Source organism: Podarcis vaucheri (assembly GCF_965113315.1).
Source record: "Podarcis vaucheri genome assembly, chromosome: 6".
Taxonomy (NCBI): Eukaryota; Metazoa; Chordata; class Lepidosauria; order Squamata; family Lacertidae; genus Podarcis; species Podarcis vaucheri.
In genome coordinates, this window is record NC_138764.1 from 60,355,170 (window position 1) to 60,382,128 (window position 26,959).

General features: G+C 41.3%; 1 protein-coding gene across 5 annotated transcripts in view; it reads right to left on the reverse strand.

Moving 5' to 3' along the window:
* Positions 1-9,267: 9,267 nt before the first annotated feature.
* LOC309535309 (bombesin receptor-activated protein C6orf89 homolog) overlaps positions 9,268-26,959 on the reverse strand; it is a 28,002-nt gene continuing 10,310 nt past the window's right edge. For 4 of the 5 annotated variants that reach the window (XM_082228246.1, XM_082228247.1, XM_082228249.1 and 1 more), the window contains exons 4-8: positions 19,413-19,558; positions 19,173-19,306; positions 16,581-16,707; positions 15,942-16,065; positions 9,268-14,482 (exon numbers count right to left, since the gene is read on the reverse strand). In XM_082228246.1, coding sequence (XP_082084372.1) covers positions 14,397-14,482; positions 15,942-16,065; positions 16,581-16,707; positions 19,173-19,306; positions 19,413-19,558 — 617 coding nt within the window. In that variant the 3' untranslated portion in view covers positions 9,268-14,396. The remainder of the gene's footprint in view (positions 14,483-15,941; positions 16,066-16,580; positions 16,708-19,172; positions 19,307-19,412; positions 19,559-26,959) is intronic. The other variant, XR_014221176.1, reaches the window with a different exon arrangement.

Sequence of the window (26,959 nt, forward strand, 5' to 3'; positions counted from 1 at the left end):
CATTTTTACTTCTGGGAAAAGTGGTAATTGCTTACTGTAGCAAAATTAAGCTTTTTTTTCCCATGAGAACTTAACTGCAATTTTGAATGCTCCGTAGAATGTGGCTGCATGCCGGGGACACTGGTTAGATATGCCTGGGATATCACATGAAATGAGGAACAGTTGTGCAACACCACCACCACCATTAATAAGAATATCATCCTTTTAAAAAAGGCTTTCTAGGCTATGCTCCTCGCTACACCATCAAACGGGATAGTAGTGCTAACCTCTTCCCTCAGAACTGCACCCAGGTTGTGACTCCTCCATCTCTCTCCTTTTCTCTATTTCCTTTTGAGTTCTTTGAAGGCTGTGTGCTGCTCCCCACTCTCTCATAAAGGAATGCACATCTGTACTAATCATTTTTGTAAACTTGCAAACGTGGGATGTGGGACAAGGTTATTCCTCTGCAGCAAGGCTTCTCCTTTTTTATGCAACTTAATATTGTTTAGGGCAAGTATAGTGTGCAGTACAGTGCTAAGATCTGGGTGATTGATTGATTGATTGATTGATTGATTGAATCAGTCTTTCATGGTTAAACAACCATCTGGAAAGGCCCTAATCATGGATGATAGATAGATGATAGATAGATGATAGATAGATAGATAGATAGATAGATAGATAGATAGATAGATAGATGATAGATAGATAGATAGATGATAGATAGATAGATAGATATAGATAGATGATAGATAGATAGATGATAGATAGATAGATAGATAGATAGAGATAGATAGATAGATAGATAGATAGATAGATAGATAGATAGATAGATAGATAGATAGATGATAGACAGACAGCTAGACTGACTGATTTGTGGCTTTATACCAGGCATCCCCAAACTCGGCCCTCCAGATGTTTTGGGACTATAATTCTCATCATCCCTGATCACTGGTCCTGTTAGCTAGGGATGCTGGGAGTTGTAGTCCCAAAACATCTGGAGGGCCAAGTTTGGGGGTGCCTGCATGAAGGTTTCAAGGTGACCTAAAAATTATATACAATAAAAAGTGATGTACAGCGAAGAAAAATGTTGGAAGTAGCCCCAGGGTGTTGATTATAACCACCCCAGCAAATCATACCCAAAACCCTCCAACTATTCATTCACATCAGTTCCATCCCAGTAAAGGGATAATCCACCAAACAATATATGGACTGCCTTTTACAGGCTATCTGTTGTAATGCTATATGAAGACGACCTGGCCATTCCTATCCTTCTGTAGGTCACTGCACTGTATATAAAATCCCAATGGGTTTGCAAACCATCTGACACCTATACATGAATGAGAAATAGGTAAGCCCAGTCCCTGTCTATAGCTGAGAAATACACGTATTTTTACAACAATTGATAGAATATGCAGGGTAGCTTGAAATCTTGTCCAGTAAAGGCACCTTCTTCGCATTAATATAAAGCCGTTTGAAGCTGAAATACAAGAGCTAATAGAGGAGATTGAGAGCTTATCAGGGGTACAGTTAAAGGGAAGCAGACTGTGCACAGGCATCGCTGGTCAAGATAAGCTCCGTTTTATATAATATTTAATAAGAATGTTCATTAACTAAGGGAATGGAATCACTTTAGTTTCAATGCAGTCTATGTAGTGAGATTGTTTTAATTAGTTTATTTTTAACACACTGTAAGTCTTATCATCATCAAACCTTTTATTGGCATCACATACAAACATCCATAGCAAATCAATACAGAATTACCATCTTCCCAGTGACACAAAACATTTGTCAAATGAAAGAGGCAGAGCAGTCCAACATTACATCTCTGGGTCTTCAGGGAGATCAGACGTCTGCAATGTGTTTTGACGGAAAAAACCAGATAAAGATATTTAGCCAATAACTTGGTGAGCTCCTGATTATTCCCCAATAATAGAAAATGTATGACCTCTAATTCTGGTTTCCATTTGGGGATGCAGAGTTGATCTAGAAACTGCTGCCGGAGATCAACATATAATTTACATTTAAGTCTTATGGGAAGCCTAAATGCCCATGGTATATAATCTGCAGCTATTACAGGTAATTAAAAAACGAGTGGTTTCTCACCACTGAATGAACCATAACCTCATGGAAGAGGCAGGTTGCTTACCTGCATCTAATTCTTTGAGTGGTCACCTGTGCTGTCCCATGTATAGTTTAATGAGTGTTTTTCAAAAAAAACAAAGGTAATAACTTTGGAGGTAAATTTCCCTTTGACTGGCACAACCATTTTGCCTGTGGAAGGAACATCAACTCATGTTTGCAATACTAAGAAATCCACTAAACACACACAACATAATAGATTGGCAAATCAACTCTGTGAAAGTGGGTGGCCCTCATCCTGCATCTCATGCTTTCACGCTTGTCTAACACAAAAGTCTTCAATGTGAGCTTCTTGGACATGCTCCTAGTGGTCCCAAACCCAAGAGGGAAGTCTTCCACACAACCCACTTGCTACATGAGTACTACAGACTGCAATCGACATGAAAGACATTTGAGTAAGTACCAAAAACAAGTGGAAGCAAGAGGGCTCACTGTGTCGCCAGCGAGAGCTGTCACAGCAACTGAAACTGATTGAAGAGACAATAGCAAGGGCAAACAGGGTGAAACTGAACTCAGTGTCATAGTGGCCCTGGCCAAAGAATTAACTGCAGAGATGGCCTGCTCCCACAGAGTTGCTCAAGAGTTTGTTATGACATGCATTCTTTGTCGATTTCTGACAGTGGGCGGCAAGAGCCTATAACATGGGCAAGAGTCTATAAGACGTTTCTCACCCAGGCAAACCAGCTGTGCCTAGAGGGAGCTTGCTCCCACAGCCATGACATTCTTTTTTAAAAAATGCCTGATGCCCTATATGTGGAACTGCACAGAGACCATTAAGGAAGACTTAAGTTTTCTCTGTGCTTCAAGATCAGCTCCATGACCAAACATGAGTGCAGTTCAGGCTTGAGTTTCCCAGAAAAACACCCAAGTCCTTCCTCTACAAATCTTTGCATTAGCTTTTGATTTCATTGACCATGGTATCTTTCTGGCTCATCTATAGAAGAGGGGGGGGGCAGTGTTTTAACAGTCTCTCCCAGCTGCATAAAAGTATCCACTTGTTAAGGTTTCACACTTTTTTTAAAAAAAGCTTTTGTGTTTTTTTCTGCTTTTAATTATCTTACATGCAAATCACCTTGAAACAGCAGTTTAGAAAGCAATTCATAAATTGTAATAATCATCATAACTGTACCAACTCACTTTACCAACATGTATACACACAGGCTCCATTATGCTCCAGACCAATTTCACTATAATGAGTACAGGGATTAAAACTCAGAACATCAGGAATTTTAACAGAGTATTTTAACAACCAGTCAGTTGGCACCTGTCTGTCTCGGGAGGCATTGGAAGAGTGCGTGTTCAAGGGTGAAGTCAAACCGATGGGAGAGTTACAGCGCCAATATAGTACTACTAACAAATTGCACCAAGTTTATTGGCCAATATAACCTAAAAGGGAATGTTCAGAGTGAAAACAGCTCAGGAAACATTTTGAAAACTCATTAGCAGCAGAAAAGAAACTGGAGAACCAAAAAGAGCCGCTTAAATCCTTGCTCGCAGCACTTCATCAGGACACTGTAATGTGAGTGAATGCGCCGAAGGGGATAAACAAGCAGGTGAGCAAGAATTCCAGTAGCGATGGAGAGAAAAAAGAGGAATGCAGAAAAACAAATGAGGTAACTTCAATCAGAGCAGAAGTGACACTCTGAAAAGCCCAGTTTGAAATTTGTTTATTATTATTATTATTATTATTATTATTATTATTATTATTATTAACCGCCCTTCATGAGGCTCACAGGGTAGGTTACAATATAAAAACACAAAACTACCTAACATAGTAAGAAACTAAAACAATACCCACACAAACAGAGTTTAAAGGCCATAGCTTGCTTAATTAGCCAAAGGTCTGGGAAAAGAGCAATGCTTTTGCCTGACACCTAAAGATATGCAATGAAGGCACCAGGCATGCCTGCCAGGGGAGAGCATTCCACAAATGGGGAAGCCACTGCAGAAAAGACCCATTCTCATGTTGCCACCCTCTGGACTCCTCACTGAGGACGCACACGAAGAAGGGCCTCAGATGATGATCGCAGGGTCTGGGTCGGTTCATATGTGGAGAGGCAGTCCTTGAGGCATTGCGGTCCCAAGTTGTTTAAGGCTTTATAGGTCATATAGACTTTCAGTTGGGCGCAGAAACTAACTGGCAGCCAGTGCAGTCAGGCCAGAACTGGCGTTATGTACTCAAACCATCTTGCTTCCAGGCTGCCATCCTCTCCTCTATTGCATCCCACGACCTTGGAATCCAATTGCCCGGCAGCACCTGCACTTCACCCATTTCTCTTGAGGCTACAGATTCCCAAATTATCATTAATTGGATTAATATCCCACCTTCTTCTATAGAACAGTCATAGAGCAGATCACAACAAACACAGTACATCAGCTCAGCACAATATTACATCTGACTGTGGTTTAATTGAAACATTTCTATGCATCTGGATAATATTAACACTGCCTATGCTATTGTGCTGAACAATAACGAAAATTGGTTTGGGAAGGTTGGGCTGGGTCCCCCCACCCCCATTTCAGGGTCCTATCCAGAACTGTTTGTTTTGGAACTGATATTTGTTACACCAAATTCTAGAAGACAGATTGACTTCCCACCCACAGACTGACGAACTTGTCTTCTACGGAGCCTGCTAGACAAATATTAGGTAAGCGCATGAAAATGTGGCTCTCATTATTATTAAGTGCTTTAGCATAGAAATGTATGGTCCAACTATAACAAGCCCGGTTGTAACTGGGGAAAAACAAATGTGGCTACGTAACAGCTGCATGTGCTTCGCATTTTGACACATTGTAGACTGGGAGCCAAGATGACAGGCATGCAGTGAGGCCCTGTATTTCTGCACATAAAACGTTAGGAACATATGAACTGTCCTACTGGCTCAGTGCTGGGATGCAGCTATCATATCCCCTCAAAGGACAACCAAAGCCAGATGTTTCAGAAGAATGCCAAGAACTCACAGTGGGCAGATGTGGGCTAATCCAGATGCATGGTAGCTTCATCCAATAGCTTGATATTGCATCAAGGCTAATAATAATAATAATAATAATAATAATAATAATAATAATAATGCTGTTTTTAGATGCATTAAATGCCCATGCTCTAAACATTATTTTGACTGCCATCTAAATAACACATCATGTGGAGAACCATAAAAAGTCAGACATTTGTCAATTTCTCTCTCCCCCTCCCTCCTTCATGCAAAATGGGTCATTCAAAGCCTGGCCCAAACAAGGTAGTTAAAAGCATTTCCAAGCAAATATGGGAGAGATGACACGTGGGGCACACATGGACAATACGCAGTGCCCCAGTTACTACAGTAAGCAAGAGGACTCCCTAGCAATTGGATGGGAGCTTTTTTCGGAGGTGGGGAAGCAGTATGTAAAAAAGTGATATGAGCTTTCAGTGTACGTAGAAATTTGTAGCACCCATAGCCTTATGCAGTCAAAACCTGGGACAGGTAAACTTTACCTAATGCTGGAGATCAGCATTGTAGCCCCGAGGAAACCAAACGTGGGATAGGGAGAGAATGTTGGACGGTGGGGGTTCTGCTGCTCCTTGGATCCACAGGAGAGGGCGCTTCCAGGAGGAGCATGTGCAATATGTTTAAGCTCCTTTTACAAACAAGTGAATGTGTTCTAGGTTTTCCAAGTTTGATCTCTAAAACAGTCAGATTCAGGCTGCAGTAAAGTTCCAGAACGCTGTTCACATGAAGCCTGTAATAATGTACATCTGATTCAACTTAGTGATGACCTTAATTAATACCTTCATAATGCTCAAGCTTAGAATGCTGCAGAAGAGTATCTTTGTTGGCAGGTTAGGAGCTTGAGATGGTGCATCATGAGACAATATGCCTCTTGACTTCTGGGGACCAACAAGAACGTCCTAGAATTTGCATCTTATTGTCTTGCAGCACAATTCAATGTCATGTTTTATGTCTATAAAATATCTAAATAGTTGAGGTTCTATTCTCTTAGTTTTCATTTCCTACACAAGCATCTCTCCTATTGGATGCCATGACAACCAAAAGTTCCATTACATCAACCGGCGGAACTGGATGGCTCTGCTACCCCTGCAGGCCACTGTGACAAGTGGGTCAAAATGCCTACCTATCTATTCTCTGACTGGCACCATGACATCAAGTGGCTTAAGAGATCTGGACTGGTGGCCGATTTGTAACTGGCCAAGTTCAAGGTGTTCCTTTAGTATACAAAGCCCTCAACAGGTTGGGATCAGTTTACTTGCGGGATTGCCTTACCCCATATACAGTGGTGCCCTGCAAGACGAATGCCTCGCAAGACGAAAAACTCGCTAGACGAAAGGGTTTTGCGGTTTTTGAGCTGCTTCGCAAGACGAATTTCCCTATGGGCTTGCTTCGCAAGACGAAAACGTCTTGCAAGTTTGTTTCCTTTTTCTTAACACCGTTAATACAGTTGCGACTTGACTTCAAGGAGCAACTCATAGAACGCGGTGTGGTAGCCTTTTTTGAGGTTTTTGGTGATATTTGAAGCTTTTCCAAAACTTTTCCGACACCGTGCTTCGCAAGACGAAAAATTCGCTAGACGAAAAAACTCGCGGAATGAATTAATTTCGTCTTGCGAGGCACCACTGTATGCTCACTCAACTGCTCCATTTGTGGAAATGGCACTGTTACCGCTGCCACGCTATACTCATTCCACAGTTGTAGGAAATCAATCTGTTAGTGTGGCACGACCTACGCTGTGGAACTCCCTGCCTATTGACATCATTTTTAGCACCTGCTTAAAACATTCGTTTAAGCAAGCTTATCCAGGCCCATAGATGCTGATATGCTTCATTTTTTAATTTATTTTTTTGCTGTTAAAAACATTTAAAGATTATTAAACCTGAATATTTCCCATAAATTGCTTAGAGGATTTATTACAATCAAGCAGCATTTAAAATTTGTTAAATAAATAAAAAATGCAGAAGGAGGGGGAACTTCAAAGGAAAGGAATCTAGATTGCGCCCCTGAGTCTTTCTTGTATTCCTTTATAGGCGCAGCTTGGATTCAAGCCATGTCTGCAAAAGACAATCCCTGCCACAGGGATGGGCTCCACCTGGGAGGTCCCAAGTGGAGTCGATCCCAACAGAGCTTGCACCTGGTTCCAAATTTTAAAGACACTGAATGCAAGCCCCACTTGAAGAAGAACTCTTGGGAGTGCTAGGGGGAAATGATCTTGTGAATCAAACAAGTTCTCCTGGTGGGCCTATCTTGGCCAGCGGTTCCTCATGCCTGACATAAACAAGTGTGTCTCATTTTTCCAGAAAACCAACCGAAATAACACAACTAGTCCTTTACTGCACCTTATCCAATAGCTTACTCATTTCGGCTATACAATGGTGCCTCGCAAGACGAAAAGAATCCGTTCTGTGATTCTCTTCGTCTAGCGGTTTTTTCGTCTTGCGAAGCAAGCCCATTGAAGGATTAGCAGATTAGCGCTATTAGCGGCTTTTAGCGGCTTATCTGCTGATCAGATCAGCTGATAAGCGGCTTAGCGGCTTAGAAAAAGGGGGAGGGAAGGGGAAAAAACCAGCAGGAACTCGCAAGACATTGTTGTCTTGCGAAGCAAGCCCATAGGAAATTCGTTTTGCGAAGCACTTCCAAAATGGAAAACTCTTTCATCTAGCAAGTTTTCCGTCTTGCGAGGCATTCATCTTGCGGGGCACCACTGTATCTAAAACTTCAAATCAGCTATTCTTTAACAGCAACAATTTCCAGACGGTTACTGGAGGCCATTCTTGATCTGAAGAACTGCCAAAGGGAGACTCCATTATAAAACCACTGAATTATGACTTATCAAGTTCAGTTCTAACACCCATGGCCTGACGGTAGCCGGTCTTATTCCACAATGGCAGGATGTCTGTATCACTACTAGAAATGGTCAGTCTAATAATTTTATATTCATTTGCACTGTAGCATAATTGTAACTCTGCATTTTTATTTTTATTTTGCATTTCGTTTCCCTCTGATTACTCTGTTTACAGCTGACCATTCCCCTTCCATCTTCAAATCATGTGCACATGTACTTGTCAACTAAGGATAACATTTCATGCATCCAGTAAAGTGAACTCAAGTCCTTGAAACCTTATATGCCATTAAAAAAAATGTGTTAGTCTTAAAGGCAGGTGGTTAACTTCTGGCATTCCAGATGCTGTTCAACTACAAATCCCATTATCCCTGTCCAATGGCAATGCTGTTGGGGTTGATAGAAATTAAGAGTCTCAGCAACATCTGGTGGTTTAGCCACCCCTGCTTTCAGATGTCGAAGGACTTTATTGTTTCCCCTTAACAGTGGGTACTGATGCCACTTTCTAATTTTTGCCATAAACACATTTTGCAACAATTTAGACACCATTTGTCAGCCATCCTAACAAAGGCTCAAAAGAAAACACATCAAAGGCAAGTCAAATACTTGTTCTTTGAAGGACACCACCTTCTACCCAAGGATCAACCTGAGATAAATTTGGTGTAATCATTATAACATTTCCAACATTTAAAAGCATTTGGTTTGTTGTTTTTAAAATGCATTTACCTTCACTGAGGTCACATACCATTGATATATTATTTTCCTCCTCTCTATGGCTATTCCCTCAGATCTGAAACTGAAATTGAAGAAATTCCTCCCATCATTTCTCATGCTCTGTTCAGTTTTCAAAATGGTACAAAAGCAAGTCATACAAAAGTAGCACACAAATAGGAAATCAAAATCTAACTAAATGATATCAGAATGGCACTTACCCCTGTGATTTCAAGCTGTCTCTTCAAAGAGGGCCCCTGCTTTTGAAACCATCTTTTCCCTTTGTGTTCCACTCTAATATTCAAATGTGTCTGTCTTCACTAGATCACCTGCACTTCTCCCCCTTTCTTCTTTTTGACCCCAAACTTTAACAACACTATCCCCAAGTTCAACAGAGCCAAACACTACAATCAAAATTAGGCAAGCTAATGCAACTTGGCCTTGTTTTCCAGATTTATGTTTCCTTGGAAAATAAATTGTGTATTTATTTATTGGCAGAAATGCTGTCTTTTCAGAACCGCACGGAAGGGTGTACTTGAGATTCCTAAAAAACATATTCCCACACACAGATTTCATTAATCTATGAAGGAGGACAAAGAAAACAGTGGCTTTTAGTGACACTGTGTCTTTAATAAACAAAAAGAGCCATATGGGGGAAAGTGCATCAACAGCTGTATTTAATTGCAAAAAGTAGAAATTGACCCCACCCACAAACATACAAATCTGACATATTTACATTATTTACAGGCATTTCCCAAGTATTTACAAATGGTTGCAATATATTAATCTATAATTGTTCATAAAATTGCATATTTACATTCTTTTATTAGAAACAGTTCCATAATTTGGTGTATATGCTTGTCCAAAACTGTATGTGTACATACAGTTACTTTCCCTGTTACCCCTGAGCCATTATAATGTATAACAGTGAGCCATTTTACCCATATTCCCTGAACAGACAAAAAACATTAATAAAAAATAAAGAGTCATTTGTTCAAGTCTCAAATACAACAGGAAAGCCCAGCATTTCCCACATTCAATGAAAGAGCAAATTACATAGTTTCCTTTTTAAAAGCCATCATTTTCAGGCTTCCTCAAACTATACATTTCCCTACATAAGATAAACAAAGAAAAAAAGCCCAATACTCTGAGATGCTAATGCCTTCCATTCACTGGTTACAAAGCAGCTGAATTTCTTGACACTTGTGATTTGGTCTTTGTGGGCCTAGGGAGCCCAGAGACGCCAGTGTAGCTAATGAATCCTAAGGAAGCTCATCATCTGGCAGAACAGTGGTTCAAGGAAGGCCTGATCCTGCAAGCCCAATTCATAACAAGTCTTAATGAAACGGGCTTGCCCCTTCCCTTTCAAATCTAAAACTCTCCAGATACCCCCCCCACACACACACAATCTTCTCCCATTCTGCATCAGGAAGAGTTCTGATCTCTCTATCATTGTTGAAAAAGACTAAGAATGCTCCAAACTCTGCTTTGCTTCAGAAAAATTGCACAGGGCTTTTTGAAACTAAGTCTGAAGGTTGTCAAGGGGGGGAGGAGAATCATGCCAATTTAAACAATAGATGTCCATGGAAATAGGTCCTAGGCAACTGGGAAAGCCTTTATTTGAATGCCTTATGACCAATAAGCTTCTCTCCACCCCATTCACTTCTTCCTGCCATTACTTGGATGAAGGTATTGAGGGGATGCTCATCAAATTTGCAGATGACACCACCCTGGAATGGGTAGCCAATGGCGCTGAAGACAGAACTGGGATTCAGGGCCCAAACTGACAAAATGAATTTCAATGGGGACACGTGTAAGGTTCTACACTTAGGCAGGACAAGAACCAGCTGCACAAATATGAGATGAGGGACACTTGGATTGCCATGTGAAAAGGATCTAGGGATCTTCATAGACCACAAGCTTAACATGAGTCAACAGTGTGATGCAGCAGCAAAAAAGCTAATGCTATTCTAGGTTGCATCAACAGAAACAGAGTGTCCCAATCAAGGGAAGTAATAGTCCCGCTCTATTCTGCTTTGGTCAGACTGCACCTGGAGTACTGTGTCCAGGTCTGAGCACAACATAAGGACAAGACTGACATTCTGGAATGTGTGCGGGGGGATCAAGATGATCAAGGGTCTGGAAACCATGGCTTACACGGAATGGTTGAGAGAGTTGGGCATGTAGAGGAGATGGGCATGCTGGACTTAAGAGGAGAGAGATTCTGACTAAACAGGAGGAGGAACTTTCTGACAGTAAGAGCTGCTCAACAGTGAAGGAGGCTCCCACAAGAGGTGGTGAACATGACTTCCTTGGAGGTTTTTAAGCAGAGGCTGGATAATACATCTGCCATGTATTATCTAGTTGAGACAGCTGCATTGCAGAGGGTTGGACTAGATGGCCCTTGGTGTCCCTTCCAGCTCCACAATTCTATGATTCTATGTCATGTCACTTCAGTTCACCAAGGCGATCTGATTTGCTCATAAGGAAAAATCTTTATTACTAAGAAACTGGCAAATGATCTTCATATCTTGGCTTGTCAACGTTAACAACTAAACCTGCCAACCCACGGCGCCATGACGAGCCCCTCCTTAGGATTTTAGTCACAGGATTTAGGAATGTGCTGTAATTTCAGACAGTCATTGATCTCTGTAAATATTGCAGCACAGCAGATGAGACACTTTGCTTCTTCAGAAGATGAAAAGAGCAAAGCAGGCCAAGGTACACTGCTAAGATCACAGAAGGAACCAAAAACATTTTCTTCAGGAAAGAATTAATGGCATGCAACAGAAGCAATATATAGGATTCAAGGGGTGTGAAAAATAGTGAGAGCCAATATTTGCATTTATTCCTTGCTGAGCTTCTCTTTTAAAAAAGTGTGTCACCAGAACATTTCATCACAAATAGCAACGGCGTTTGGAATTTGTCCAACTTCCACATGCTTCCTGCAGACTTTTGGAAACTATTCCATTCTGATTGTGCATCACAAACACCAATGACTTTGAGAGTTTTGCTTTGATGAGGCTGACTTGTCTCCAGAATAGGTTTCTTACGCTTAATATTTGCATCATTAGATAATTAGTCACAGGCGCTAAGTTTTAGTTCGCAATGAACCTGATCTAGGCAGATTCTTTTCCATGTTCTCCAACCATAAATGCAAAAAGGTGCCGACACAACTTCTTTGGCCATTGCCGAAAAGGATGGTAACAGGTGCTTAAAAACGCTTCAGAATGGTAGCTTGCACTCCAAAAACCAGACAAGAGAAATTCTGATCTAATTGAATGCTCTTAATCAGTTGAAAATCAGAGAACTTGGAGCTCTGATTCTTGTTGGGCAATTACTTGTTTTAATTCCTTGCAGCTTGTGAAAGAGAAGGAGAAAATGTACTGGAAGTCTGAAAACAAATGATGTAAACTCCAGAGGGAATGAGGCTTGGACATGTGCATAGCACCTCCTAGACAAAGATCTGGAAACCTATGCAAAGACCAAGAGCACGTGGAAAGCCAGTCCGTATGCAGGACAAATTCATTATCTTCGGCCAAGAGACTATTTCCTGACTGGCATTTGAGGTTGGGAAAGAGAAAGCATTTTTATGGGAACACTTGTGCAGCACATGTATAAACTGGCCTTTAAAACTATTCTTCTCTAGAGACCCCGAGTTGACTAAAAGACTGATTCTTCCCCACCCCCTGCCAACTATTAAGCAGTTAGCATCACTAACACAATTCCCTAAAATACAGGCATTTCACTATCAAAGCTTTGTTCATGTAAGGGTTGATCAATCTCTGTATCTTCCATCATGTAAAATTCTACTTTGGATTTGTTGCTATTTGCATTACTTGCAGGGGGGGGGGGATGCCGACACACCACAGTTCAAGGCAAACTGTACTCTGTGTAAATCTACAATAACCCTTGGTTAAAAGCTGGTACATAAGAATTTCAGTACCTGCTAGCTTCAGTGTATAAATCCCAGCAGCAGAGGTGCCAGGAGAGTAAAACGATGATGTCACAAAACTTCTATTAACTTATGTGGAATGTGGTCCTTTTCAACTTATATGAACATGTTGTTCTGCAATTGCTCAGTTAAATCCCTCTGCTTTTTCATTAGAATTAAACAAAGTACGGTTTTCCTACTGAACTTGCTATTATCACAAACCTGCTTAAAATGATACTGGGGCTCTAATGTAGAGTTGTTGTTTTTCTTTACGGACTTCAAGTAGGTTAATAAAAAGTGTGAGAATTTCCTCTATGCAGAAAAGGAAGGTGGGAGAAAGGTTCACCATCTGGTTAAGGGAAACACTAAAGAATGAGGCAGATTAAATGCCAACCCTCCAAAAACCCAAGTCTCTATAGTGCTGCCTATTATTTATATACTGATCTTTTAAACACACATACAGCTAAGTTCACTGCCATATGCATCTCCCACTTAAGACTGCAAATCAGTTTATGCATGTTTCCAAAATAGAATATATACAGAAAAAAGGTGGCGAAGATGCAATCTGCATATTTGCAGAAAATCAAGTAGAAGGGACCCAGTTAGGGGCCCTTAATTGCTATGATCATAAAATTAATATATCCCACCTTATCTTCTAGCAAAGATAGAGAGATTGCTTGAATCTCTTCCTTAAAATTGACCTATATTTACAAATGAACTTTTTTTTTTACTTTTCACGTGGAAAGTTGCATTGTTAACTTGGCTGAAACAAAATAATCCCCAATAGAACATAAAACATGCTAAATTGTATGCCCCAGCCCTCATTACTGGGATCCGACTTCAACCTCACACATCTGCATATTGTCTTAACGCAGCAGGAACCTAAAAGATTCACTCCTGGGAAACACTACTACAAATGTAGACAGCACATGCTTGAAACTGATCCTCTCTAAAGGCACAGATGAGCCCATGAGCAGCAAGAGGAAATGCACAAAGCTTGGAAGGAGCTCAAGAATAATCAACATGTATTCAAAACCATGGATTAAGACATGAGAAAACACTAACAAAACATAGGGGGAAAGAAGAGGGCAAGATTATTCATGGCACAAGCCTTAAGAATCTGTTTGTTCCAATCCTGCCCGCAAAAGCATCCACCCATCAGCATCTTTGAAACAAGAGCTGGACAGTGTTCAAGCAAAATATGCACAAAAAGTTTTAATTTCCTAGGCAGTGATTAAATGAGACCAAAGTAGTCCAACCTAGACAGCTCAAAAAGACCTAGTTTTCAGAAGAGGAGTGCTTGGCATGTTCTGAAATGTGAAAAAGAAGAAGAAGAAGAAACCCTCTAGCAAATTTGGCTGCTTGATGCAACTATTAGTCATTTTGAAAAAAATCTTGGATCTGGCATTAAACTGACCCAGGCCAAGAAAGCAGCAAGAATGCGTATCTCAACACTAGGGAAGAGGTGGAAAAAGAAATTTGTAGAGTGCATTGCACACTTGTACAGTGTGTCAAAAGAGCAATTCCACCCCCACCCCACACCAGAACACATCTGCTTTCAAGGAGAAATCTACACACAAGGAAGGGGGGGCACCTCCAACTCCTACCAAGATGTTTGAAGGAAAGGCCAAAGTTATCTTGAAGGTCAAGAGAAGATGCCCTTCTCTTGTATTCCTTCCTTCACTGCAGGTGCACAAAACGGGGTAAAGATACATCCTTGGAGATAGTTTCCATTTTGTGTTCCATTTCCTTCGCCTTGGATCCCGAGTGTTCTTACTCAGCAAAAGGCACCTCTCGACAGTTTTTAACTGGCAGATCCATCACAAACAACAGTAGGTTCTGATCCCCTGGAGTTAAAGCCTGTTGTCCAATAATCCACATTTGCAAAACCTTTAGGGAGAAAAATGAGAAAACATTGGAAAAGTGACCTGCATTACTATTCTTTGTAAAGACAATGCTATTGACAGTCTTGTCTATGAACTGAGCTTACCTTTCAAAACGTACTTATACTGTTAGGATTGTATCCAATGCTGTGTGTGTGGAGTTCTGCTCACAGAAAAGGATGTCCCTTCCTCTCCACTTCCTATGTACCTCCAAAATCTGCTCCTGAGGGTTCCCCAGTCTTCAGAGGAACCTTTAGAGGGTTCCTCTGAAGCAGATTTGGAGGATGCGGAAGGGGCGGCAGGGAAGAAGAGTGGGAAGTTCCATGGCACAAATGCAATGGCAGTGTTGGGTGCAACCCTTAGACTTGAAGGCTTCACTCCATCCCATAGAAATTAAATTAGAAACAGAATTTCCCTTTAAAAAAAAATCCTCTCTGACTGTTCCTTAGGCCTAACAGGGAAGAAAGGCATTCTATATATATCTCCTGCCCCGCACTATTGATAAAAGAGCATCTTAAAGATTAAAACATTTACTACATCAAGTCATACAGGTCAGTTCTATTTTTTCAGAACCCTAAAGTTTTACAGAAACTTCCACAGTACCGTAAAAAACTAATGACTGTATTGTGGTACATGCTTTCATAGCCAGAAATAACTTCACTAGATGCACCCAGTGAAGATGGATCCTGCCCTATGAATTTCCATGACACAATATGGATTGTATCCAAAGTAGTGCTAAGTAATTCGTTCTGTTAGCATAAGGATTTACACCTGTGCAACAGAATTTCCCCCTTTCCTCCCCTAGTGCTTCCTAAGTCTGTTTCCCCAACCCTCTGCAGCACATTTGGAGAGGATTCTGTGCATGTGCAGAAGACAGGTTGTGCTAAAGGGATGAGTGCAAGGGATTCCACCCCACATTTCTAAATCTTTAAGGTGCCACGAAACTCCTTCATTTTTACTACAGCAGATCACCATAATTATTATGCTAGCACGCCTCTTTATACCTGAGCCCTTCTCTGTTCCTTTCCCACTTCTACACTCTCTTCTTTGAAATGTAGCAAATGTTAAGTCTAGTGTTCTATATCAAGATGGGTTTGCTTAGTGGCGTAGTGACGTTACGCAATATATCATGCCCTTTACCCTAAACAGTTATTTGGCTTTTAACAGCTACAAAACGCTGATCTCAAGCTTCCCACAATGGTGAGGCATCCTTCCAGGTTGGGAAAAGCCAATTCAGAATACCACATTGTGTATTCAGAGTTCATATTTTTCCCCCAATAGACAGGGTGTGGAATACATTTTCTCCTCTGCTGCATAATAAAGATTAGAACATTTAGCAGGGCATAATCATGAGCACCAAGCCACTGCTTGCCTTTTTCCAGAGTATAAGGTACAATGAGATGCAATGAACAGCTCCCAGAATGCAACATTTGCTGCAGTGTCACATCATCTGTATTTGTATTTACCAATATCCCCGGCTTCCAACTCCACTATCACTGTTTTGCAATGTTCTCTGCACAACGGAGAAGGGATAACATTCAAGGTAAGCTGACCACTTCCAACCACAAAGGTGCTCTGCAGTCTGTATGTCTGAAAAATATGAAGATGGAAGAAGCTTCAAATTATCCCATGCCCTTTCAGAGCTTTATTGGAAAGCAAGAGAATGAAGAAACATTTCCCTGCCGAATTAACCCAGGCGACACAAAGATGCAGAAGAGCTGACTACCACAGAGCTGTTTCCCATAACTACCATCTGAAGCACTTTGCCTTTTAGCATGGACTAGGTGCTCAATGCTACTGCCGCAACCTACATGAGCACTTATACTCTTGGGGAGAAATGTGGACAAGTAGTGATCACCACCACCATTTATCTGAGACTGCTAAGCATAAGGCACATTGGGACAACTGCAGAAAATTGTGCATGCATTCCCCCCAAAGAAAGGGGACCCTGCCATTGTCTGGGAAAACATTTTTCTGCTGATGTTTAGGTGCCTTTTTTTTCTTTTGTTTTGGGGTTCTTGGTGTGCATTTTATTGTGATGTAAACTGCTTTGAACTTTCGGAGAAGCAGCACAAAAATATTTCAAGAAGCATTAAAATGCTCACCTTATCCTGAAGTCTTGAGTTGTGGATGAGAAAACAGCTTTTCAGAGAAATAGTCTTTGGAAGCAGCAGTGAAGAGAAGATGGGGAAAATCTCCTGCAGAATCCGAGTTTTATTCAGAGGATTTTGCCTATGGGACATTTTAGAGAACCAGACTGTGCTTAGCATCTTACATTGCTGCCAAGTCCCTTCAAAAGATATCCACCTCTGTCATCCTGAATCACTATTATTGCCTCCATTTTGCAAAAGTGACCAAAAAGCGGGGAAAAGCATAAGAATGTGATTTTCCCAGAGCTTGAACTAGAGACAGGGACTCCTTGGGATGAGTTCAGATCACCTATCACCTCCCAAGAAAACAATATGCTCAGGGAACAAAGAGGCTGATGCAACAACGATATATATATATTTAAATGTCAAGTTCATTTAATAAAATGCTGATGAAGGAAAATAAAGGAAGGCGTCACCTAGTCAAACATTAACTAAAACCACATGGGAAAGAGTTTGGGAATCCTAGCCTATTCACCATTCCAAGAAAAGGGAGGGCAGGGACGCATTTTAGAAATCCCAGTGTGGGGATCCGTCATGATTCACAGCTTGATATTCTGCACCCAAACTGTCTAGCACAAGTTCATAAAGTAAGAACAGCACTGAACGATAGACAACACCGTGTCCCACAATTACGAAGTGCCCAAATATGACTCAAAGCCTAAAATCTTTAGGTCCTGTATCTATGCACACATTCGCTTCGGTTTAGGATTGTAGCCTTAAGTTGTTGCTGCATGCTAGTTTATTTGGCAACCTCCGAGCAGCAGCCTCTGAAGTGAGCAGCTTAAATAACGTGACTTAGGTGATGTTGTTGCCTTTGAGAATTTATCTCCAAGCAACTGAAGAGCCCTTTATTCTCTCTCACACACATACTTAACACTGGAGCAATTCAGTACAGTGGTACCTCGGGTTAAGAACTTACCGTATTTTTCGCTCTATAACACGCACCAGACCATAACACGCATGTAGTTTTTAGAGGAGGAAAACAAGGAAAAAAATATTCTAAACGAAATAGTGGATATATGATTTTTGTGGTTCATGCTGTGGCCACAGACATGTGATCTGACAGTGAGTTTGGAGTAGCCCAATGCAAAAATCCTGAGGATCCATGTGGATCCATGCTTTGTAACCACGGAGGAGGGAAGGAAGGGGAACCATGGATCCTCTGCTCACGACTGCAGCAGATCCCCCCCCCCCACCACCAGGCATTCCCTCCATAACACGCACAGACATTTCCCCTTACTTTCTAGGAGGAAAAAAGTGAGTGTTGTGGTGCAAAAAATACGGTAATTTGTTCTGGAGGTCCGTTCTTAACCTGAAATCGTTCTTAACCTGAGGTACCACTTTAGCTAATGGGGCCTCCCTCTGCCACTGCACCACCACACAATTTCTGTTCTCATCCTGAAGCAAAGTTCTTAACCCGAGGTACTATTTCTGGGTTAGCGGAGTCTGTAACCTGAAGCGTATGTAACCCGAGGTACCACTGTATGGGGCTGTTAGACAACATTTTAAACAGGAATTGGCAAAACCAGCACCCAGCATTTTTGGGGAATAAAATACTCTAAATTGCAGGGGTAGGGAGAGATTTCTGCAGAAATTCTGTGGGTTGACAAATTCCAGCCAAATATGGGCTTCTCTGAATCCATTAGTTACTCAATGATGTAGTTGGCCTTTTTAAAGGCCTGTAAGTAGTGGCATGTATTGGTGGCACCACTTGCATGCACTGTAGAGGCTTCTGCAAAGTCTGTAACCTGCACAATGTGAACTGGACCTCTGCTGCCCCTGCATTTGGGGGGAAGATACAGGCATCTAAGAGGCAGAATTTGACCTTTACATTCTGGTACACCAGTGCTCTGTGAAGAAATAGCGAGGTCTTTACTGATGAGGGACCTTCTAGAAACTGTGGAAACCAAAATGGTTTTGTTGAGTTTCACATCCCAATTCCATTGTATTTTTCTGTGTATTTCACCTCGGCAACACACACACCAAACTTTCCGTCAGACCATGTTTGGAAAGAAATCTGCTGGTATTTTTAAATGCTTAAGGAATCCTACCACAAAAGGCCCTCTCAGAATCCCAAGGCACATGTGCCAAAATGCCACATTATAAATTTGATTGCTGGTCTGGTGTAGTGGTCAGAGTGTCTGACTAGGACCTGGGAGACCAGGGTTCAGATCCCCACTCAGCCATGAAGCTCACTGGGTGACCTTGGCCAGTCACTCATTTTCAGCCTAACCTTGTGATAAAATGGCAAGGAGAACTTACGTACACTACCTTAAGCTCCTTGAAGGAAAGGTGGGATTATAAGTGTAATAAATATATAAAGGAAATAAAATTGAACAGACCAATTTTCCATTTGGGTCAAGATGATAACATTACATATTAGAATAAGACAGCTACAAAAACAGCAAATCCACATCATCCTTTCTAGTGTTCTTCACCCGCCACCCACCCACCCAGCCTTTTGGAAGACGCATCCCAGAAAGTTCACTTGGGTCAAGTTCAAGAAAGTGTGTGTGTGTGCAACTTCAGTGAATAGCTCAAACTCACCAGAAAATGTGAACTCCTTGCCCTGGATGACTGCTCCATCTCTCAGCTGATTCCTCCAGTATGATGAAATCTGTCAATCCAGGGTACAGAGACTGAAAATGCTTCATTTCAGCATAAGACCGATACTGTCCTGTCTTGTGAAAAAGAGAGGAGATGGAATGGTATTTTTATGAGTTGTGTTTTCTCACACAACCAAGGAGTAGGCCCCATTCTGACAGGCATCCCACGCTGTGAAGTTACCTTGATGAAGAGAGGCTGAGTTTGCAGTAGTTTTTCTGATAGCTGCCCTAGGTCAGCAGCAGCCACAAGGTTATTCACGGAGCAGGAGCAGTTGGCAGTCTGAGACACATTCTGTCTACAATCCAAGCCCCACCAGTCTTGACACTCTTTGAAGCAAAAGGATATAAGTGGTTTGTGAGCCGCAAGATTTCACTTAAGCAAACAGAAACAGATTCCAAACATTACACTTGTCATTGCCGTGGACTATCATGAGATAATTCATTGAAAAGGAATCTTTAAACTTGATATGGGCAACACCTGTCACCCCATTTGAGAGCAAACAAGTGGTGCATTTCACAGTTCTGTCTCAGAATAAGCCCCCGCCTTCTTGCTGGAACACCCCCAGACGGCAATGCACAACATTAGGTACATCATTAAGAGGGATACATACTTGCTACTCAAATGTAGTACGTGGTTCTTCCTAATAAAAAACTAGAATGGCTTCCACAAAGGTAAATTCCATGTAACTAACCTTTGAGTGTTATCCAACAGCGTCAGCAAGCATATGGATAGGAGAGATTGAGTAGATATTGTGTACTTGGACTGCCAAAAAGCTTTTGATAAAGTTGTTGATAAAGCTCATCAACTTCGGGTGGGTATTCCCCCTTAAAATAGGTCAACAAGTTCTACCACCTCTTTTTCTAGAAAAAAAGCCCTGCTTAACCCTGTGCTTTTTAACTTCTTCATAAACAACCTAAAGTTAGGGGTGAGCAGTGAGGTGGCCAAGTTTGCTGGTGACACCAAATTGTTCAGGGTAGCACAAACAAAAAGGAATTGTGAGCAGATCCAAAATGATATTTTGCAACTGGGTGAACGGGCCGGGCATTAAAATGGCAAATGTAAGCAAGTGTAATTGATGCACACTAGTGCAAAAAATCCCCATCTTCACCTATATGCCAATAGGGTCCGATCTGGTGGTGAATGACCAGAAATGAGACCTCAGTGAAAATGGCAACTGTGAAAAAAGCAAACTCCATGTTTAAAGGACTGAAAATAAAAATGATTAAGAGTGTGTGTATTGACAAATCTATGGTGCAGAGGCATCTAAAATACCGTTATCACAGGACGGGAAAAGATTCAGAAAAGGGCAATCAGAATTATCATCCAAAGTCCAACATTTGGACTTTTTTAGTTTAGAAAAATGCAAGTAAGGGGGTGATATCATACAACATAAAAGTATGCATGGTGTGAAGGAAGTAGATAGAGAAAAGCCTTTCTCCCTCTCTCTCATCACACGAGAAGCTGGAGTAATCCAGTGAAGCTGAAGGATGGAAGATTCAGGATAGACAGGAGGAAGAACTTATTCACAAAGCACATAGTTCAGACTCTGGAATTCACTACCAGAAGATACAGTAAAGGCTACCAAACTGATAGCTTAAAAGGTGACTAGACAAATTCACAGCAAATAAGGCTATCATTGACCACTAGCTATGATGGCTGTGTACTACCTCCAGTATCCAAGGCTATATGCCTCTGAATACCACCAGTTGCTGGGAATCACAAGCAGAGAAAGCACTGTCATGATATAGTCCTGCTAACAGGCTTCCCATAAGCATCTGGCTGGCCACTGTGGGGGAAAAGGACACTGGCAAGATGGGCCTTTGGTCTGATCCAACAGGGCTCTTATAGCATTCTTATGTAACAGGAGCGTGTGATTTAAATTATGGGCAAATTATATTTGAGGATCAGGCATTCTGCTTCTAATTTTAATAGGAAAAACAGAGCATAAGCAATTTGCCTGGCCTCAATGGAAATCAAATTTCAGCACTCCCTTTGGGGACTCAATCTCCTTTGATTAGAGAGACTTAGTTTAAATGGTCATTTTACAATACCGTATAATACAACAAGATAAGTAAGGCTTTGTCTTTTATTGGTTAGACTTTTTGTTGTTGTAGCTTGGAAGTGATGGTTAACATATGACCCCTTACTGGGGGGAAATGAAGAGACGGTGGCTTATTTCCCACCAGGGTCTCTCCCCTCCTTGTGCAAATAGGTAACTGTAATCATGTTATACAGAACGACATCTCAGGAGAAGAAAAGAGAGGAGTTTATTCATCATTACACTTTTGAGAAAGGGATTCTCTCAAGAGACAGAAGAAACCACAGTGGTTAATTCTTTATGGCTTGTTCATTATCATCATTATTTATCAAATTTCTGTACCACCCTTCATCCGAGGATCACAGGAAAGCTTGCAATATCTGACTGAATGCTGTGTTTCATGTGTTACCTCTGGGATGTGTTCTAGAAAGATCACAATATGACTTGTTTGTTACTGGAAAACTTGCATCAGAGCCTTCTTAAAAAGATACTTGATAACGACATTGTATTCTTCTTAAGCACGCATACAAATTCTTGATGTTTTAGTAAGCAAGAACAACTGCTTCAATGTGCACCTCCCAACTGCACAGAGGCTAAATGACAGAAAATCTCTTATACAGAGAGAGAGAGAGAGAGAGAGAGAGAGCGCCACTGGGTCAGAAAGAATCAAGAAAAAGAGGGTGCAAATGATAGCCCTTCAGGGGGGCACATGGGTGCAGCCAGTGGTAAAAAGGGACAGAGCAATTAATTTGAATTTTACTTTCGTACAATAGGCTAGGTTCTACACACACTTGCACACTGCTCTCTATCCTAAAAGCATTATCAGAGTTCAAGGGCACATTCTAGCCAGGCAAATGCACTCAGGAAGGGCACAAATCAGGGTCGGTAATATTATTAGCCAGAGGGATGGCTTCCCAATAGACAGAGAGGATGGGGAGCTGCTGCATTGGCCCTAGGCCTGGGGATCCTCACTCCTGATCTTAAGGATCACCTTCTGTAACAAGCGATCAACAATGCTTCCTTTGATTTCCTTCAGTACATCCTAACAGAAGACAATACAAAATTCATGGAAAAGGAGGACCGTTAAAATGCTTCTGATGCCTTTAAAGTCTTTGAAGCCATTTCAGGAGGTTTACCCAGTTTGAAAGACTGAGATGTTTAGCATCGCAAGATATAGAAGCACAGAGCAATCTGTACGGCTGTGCATTAATCACATCCACCAAACAGAGCCCAATTTATCTTTGCAGCCAATTCTGGGTATTTGCATTCTCAATTGCATGATTCAGGAGGTTTTTGTTTGCCATGAATAACCCACTCAAGTATTCCAAGTGGGCTTAAAAAAAATTGTTTAATCAATCTGAGATTTATTGTTGAGGGTGTTCCTTTGTACACCAGAAAGTGTGTGACTTGCATAAAAAGTGCAGTGGGAAAAGGGAGGGAGGGCAGCAGGCTAGCCTAGATTTGGAGAGAGACTGAAGGGTGACATGGAAGAATAACAGGCTGAGCAACGAGCAGAGGCAATGCAAACACAGCAGTGTAGAAGAGGACTGAACTGGATCTTGACACAGTAGTCTTTTCTCCTCTACTACTTTCAGTTATACTCCTCTGCATTCCTTTCAGATTATCAGTCTGTCTGTGGGCACACTCAAGGTGTATTTGGCCTTTAAGTGTAGCAGGCCTTGATCCGTTTGTAGCATAGCCAGTTCGTAAATTCTCAAAAAAGAATATTCAAGCTGGAACTAGTTAAAACATATCTGTTAAGGTTTCAAGAGCAATTGTGCTTGATTCCAGGGCCAGCACCCAGTTCTAGATGTGTCCCCACCACCAGTCCCTACTTTCACAAGTCTGCTTGCAGAGAGCAATCCTTTTGCAACTGCAAGCAGTGGGCCGACAAATATGCATACAGGCTCTCATCAGTAGAATCGCCTCCCCACCAAGACTGCAACATAGATCCTTGAAACAAGCAGCTTAAGATACCACATATCTGGGAAGGCTCTCCTTCTCAACTCTTACAAATAGTCATGCTATTTCCAACACTTAATTCATGTAACTTGCAGTGATGTGTATACCTTCACCTGCCAGTTTAAAGAGACCAGGCACGCACAAGAGCTTTGCAAAGCTGAGACTAACATAGAAGTGTGAATGCATACGAAAGCTCATACCAATAACAAACTTAGTTGGTCTGTAAGGTGCTACTGGAAGGAATTTTATTTTGTTTCGACTAACACAGAAGTTATTATAAATGAGCTGCTGTTGCCATGACAAAGAGATAGCGAAGCTGAAATAACACAATTCTGCATTTATCTGGCAGGGAATACAGAGACCCACATCATTTAAAATCCACTAAAGGAGGAAGATTCCGTTGTGCTGTTACTAAGCAGTATATTTCTGTGCCAAAACACCAAGGAGGATATTTTGATCCTCATTAGACAGCAGAGTCCCACTTTGGCCAGGTTCACACATCACATTAAGCCAAACCCTAGCTCAGCATAAATGTACATGCTCCTGGAGAGGAGCTCACAGACAATTCGCTCCTCCCTGGTTCTTCTCACTACTGCACTGAGCATCACAATTGTGTTGCTGTTTTCCCCCTACTGACCAGAAGTGTAGACAGGAGCAGTTTCTGCATCTCTCCTTAGAGGCTCAGCAACTTCATATGGGAGTCAGCCTGTCACTCAGTCCTGAGGTCAGAGTACTGTATCATTACCAACTGTTTCTCTTGGCTATCCATACAAACCACCAAGCACTTTAAATTTTTTTTAATCCATATAATCACCATTTTAATCTTTCAGTCACTTCAAATAACTTCACATGAGGTAACAACTTTTGGCATGCTAAGAAGCTAATTTGATAGGAAAGATGGACCCCAAAGAGCTAAGGGAGTCAGGAAGTTAAGACACAACAGACTAGATCCAGAGAACTCACAACTGGCCACTGGCTGGGCCCTTTCCTGGAGAAGATGGACCTATAACACCTCCTAGGTTGGCTGGTTAACTGCAAAACACTCAAAAGTAAGGGCTAACCAACTAGCCCAAACATGTTCTGACTGAGAACAGACTGCTTTTAATTAAAGGGCTGGCGCTGTGCTGTTTTGTAATTATTGGTATGGTTTTAATAGATTTTATATATGTAGCTAGTTTAAATTTAACAAATCTTAAGCACCGTCAGGGGAAAAGGAGGGATATAAATAAATTTGTTGGTGGTGGCTTTTTGGAGCATCCAGTCAGTTTCCAAGCCCCAAAATGTTTGTTGTTGTCTTTATTTATTTAAAAGATCATCATCTCTTACGTGATTAGGTCTTCAATGGAGATACTGCTCCACCACCACTGACAGACGTGCAGCTGCTGGGTATGCAAGTCAGAGACTTTATAGTTATTGTCCCCAGGCAGGGGAACTTTCTGTCCTGGGAGGCTTCTTTGGTTGACATTTCAAGGCCTAGTTGACTGTTTCATTTCAATGTGCCTTTGGCACACAGAGCTGAAATTGTTGTCACTTCCACCCCTTCCTATTTCCAAGTTGGCTCTTGTCACTGGTTTTGTTTTTGGCTGTGGATGTGGTTTTAAGCTGTGCTCATCTTAAGTTGCTGCTCCCTTAGTGTTGTGTTTTAAATATTCTTTTCTACCCACCACAGGGGTCCGCCTATGTGTGGGATGTAAATATCTGAAAACCAACCAACTAGCCCAGACAAGCTAGTCCCCAAAGGGGATTTTAGACCAACAATACGCAAATAACAGCGCCCTGTGGTACATGCCAAATTGCTTTCGAAATTTAAAGAGAGTTTCAAAAGCAGTTTGAGATATAGCAAAAGTGGCTATGTTTCAAAATGTTCAAAAAATTCTCTGGCATGTACAGCCCACTGCGTGTATCTAAAGTTGGCCTTTTGATCCTCAAGCGTGTGAAGAACTTTCCCCATAATTATATAGAAACTGGACAGACAAACCAGAACTGGACATTTTGTCCATAAATCTTAGGTGAATAGCGTGTGTGGTTACACTGATATCATACATTCATTTTTTAAAAAAATATTTATCTTCCATGCCATATAGGCTAAATCATACTACAAATAAACTCAAGTAACATCACGTTTAGAACGTTTTTGCACATCAGGAGCTGAGTAAGCTCAGCAACGCCACATGGTCTCCAAGGGTTGGCTCACACTTTGATTATCCAACCCGCAAAATCTGTAACATGCATCCGCCCTGCATAGCTTTGGTAACAGGCTGCACCATTTCTTGGCATGACTAGGTAGAAGTGTCATGCCTGTACTGGGCTATCCTGTGCCAAATTATTTATTTGATTCAGGACGAGTAAAGTTCTCCACTAACAGATGAGATCACTAAAGGCAATGGGGCTGCCTCCTTTGAATTTATGCAGGTGCACACATTCAAAATGATGCTAAGATCCTTTAAAGCATAAACCATTAATAACCTGCACTAGCCAAAAAAAACCATGCTCTGCAGCAGCCAACATTACTCCAAGCAGAAGTGATTTTTCCCTGCTTAGCAGACATCCTCAATCCCAAAACATGGCCATACAATACTCAAAATTGCTAACCTCATTGCTATTGCTGCTCTGACTTACAACTTAGCACTCCGCAAGTAAAGAGAGAAACAGTGGTGGTAAAATATAAAGCTACTCATTGCAACAGACTTGTTTTTTTCTGCAAGGAGAAATATGTATATCAGAATAAAACTAAAAATAGGTTTAGTCAGGGAAAGCAAACCATTATTTTGATTCATTTAAAAGTAGCAGCACAGGCTCTGACTTCATTTAGACATTAAAAAAAAAAAACCATAGCAAGACGCAATTTTGCATCTGCAAGTCACCAAAACTAACTTGCAGAGACCTGGATAGTACGAGTCCTTCACATTTGAGAGTAAAAGACTGGGGAGATTAAGAAAACAATCCTATGCACACTTCTCTTGGAGTAAGCTTAATTGGACTTAACCTCCAATTAATAGCGGATTGCGCTTTGAAGCACTGAACTGATACAAGTCTGTCCCCCACCTCCCAGTTTCTAGCTTAGCCACAGTCACAGTATAACTGAAAGGGGGAGACCTCATCTGTCGTCATCCTCTCTTATTTCTATCTGTCACCAGAGGTCCTAAGAATATCATGGCATATCATGACTCAGCAGAAAGGGCTGAAAGGTGCTCCTGTTATGACCACCTCACAGGGATATTAAGTGTTATAGCCATTAATTATCAAAGTCAATTTTATGGCAAGGATTCAAAGCGTCTTGTGCTATGTGTATTCAACAGTGACTTCAAAATCATAACTTCCATTTTTTGTGGGGGAAGTTTTAGCGTTTAAGATTGGAGATAAAAACTTGGAAACTGGGCTTCAGCAGGAACAGAAAAACTCAAACATTAGAATTTAATTAAAAAGAAATGCACAATTTAAAAAAACCTCAAATTTCAAGCCACAAGGGTTCTAGTGTTGTCATCCTCAGATTACCCCAGCTGGAACAACAGACATGGTTCAGTGGAAACCAGATGTCAAAACTGAATTTTTATGAAATGCACATGCTCGGTAAATGCATGGAGAGAGGGAGAAAGAAGGGGACACATCACTCTACCATGCTTTACATAATAAGCATACCAATCCTGAAGCAAGGAAGAAACTGCTTCTTCACAACTTTGCAAAGCTGAACACCACCAAGATGGAATTACCACCAGGACTATGTGCA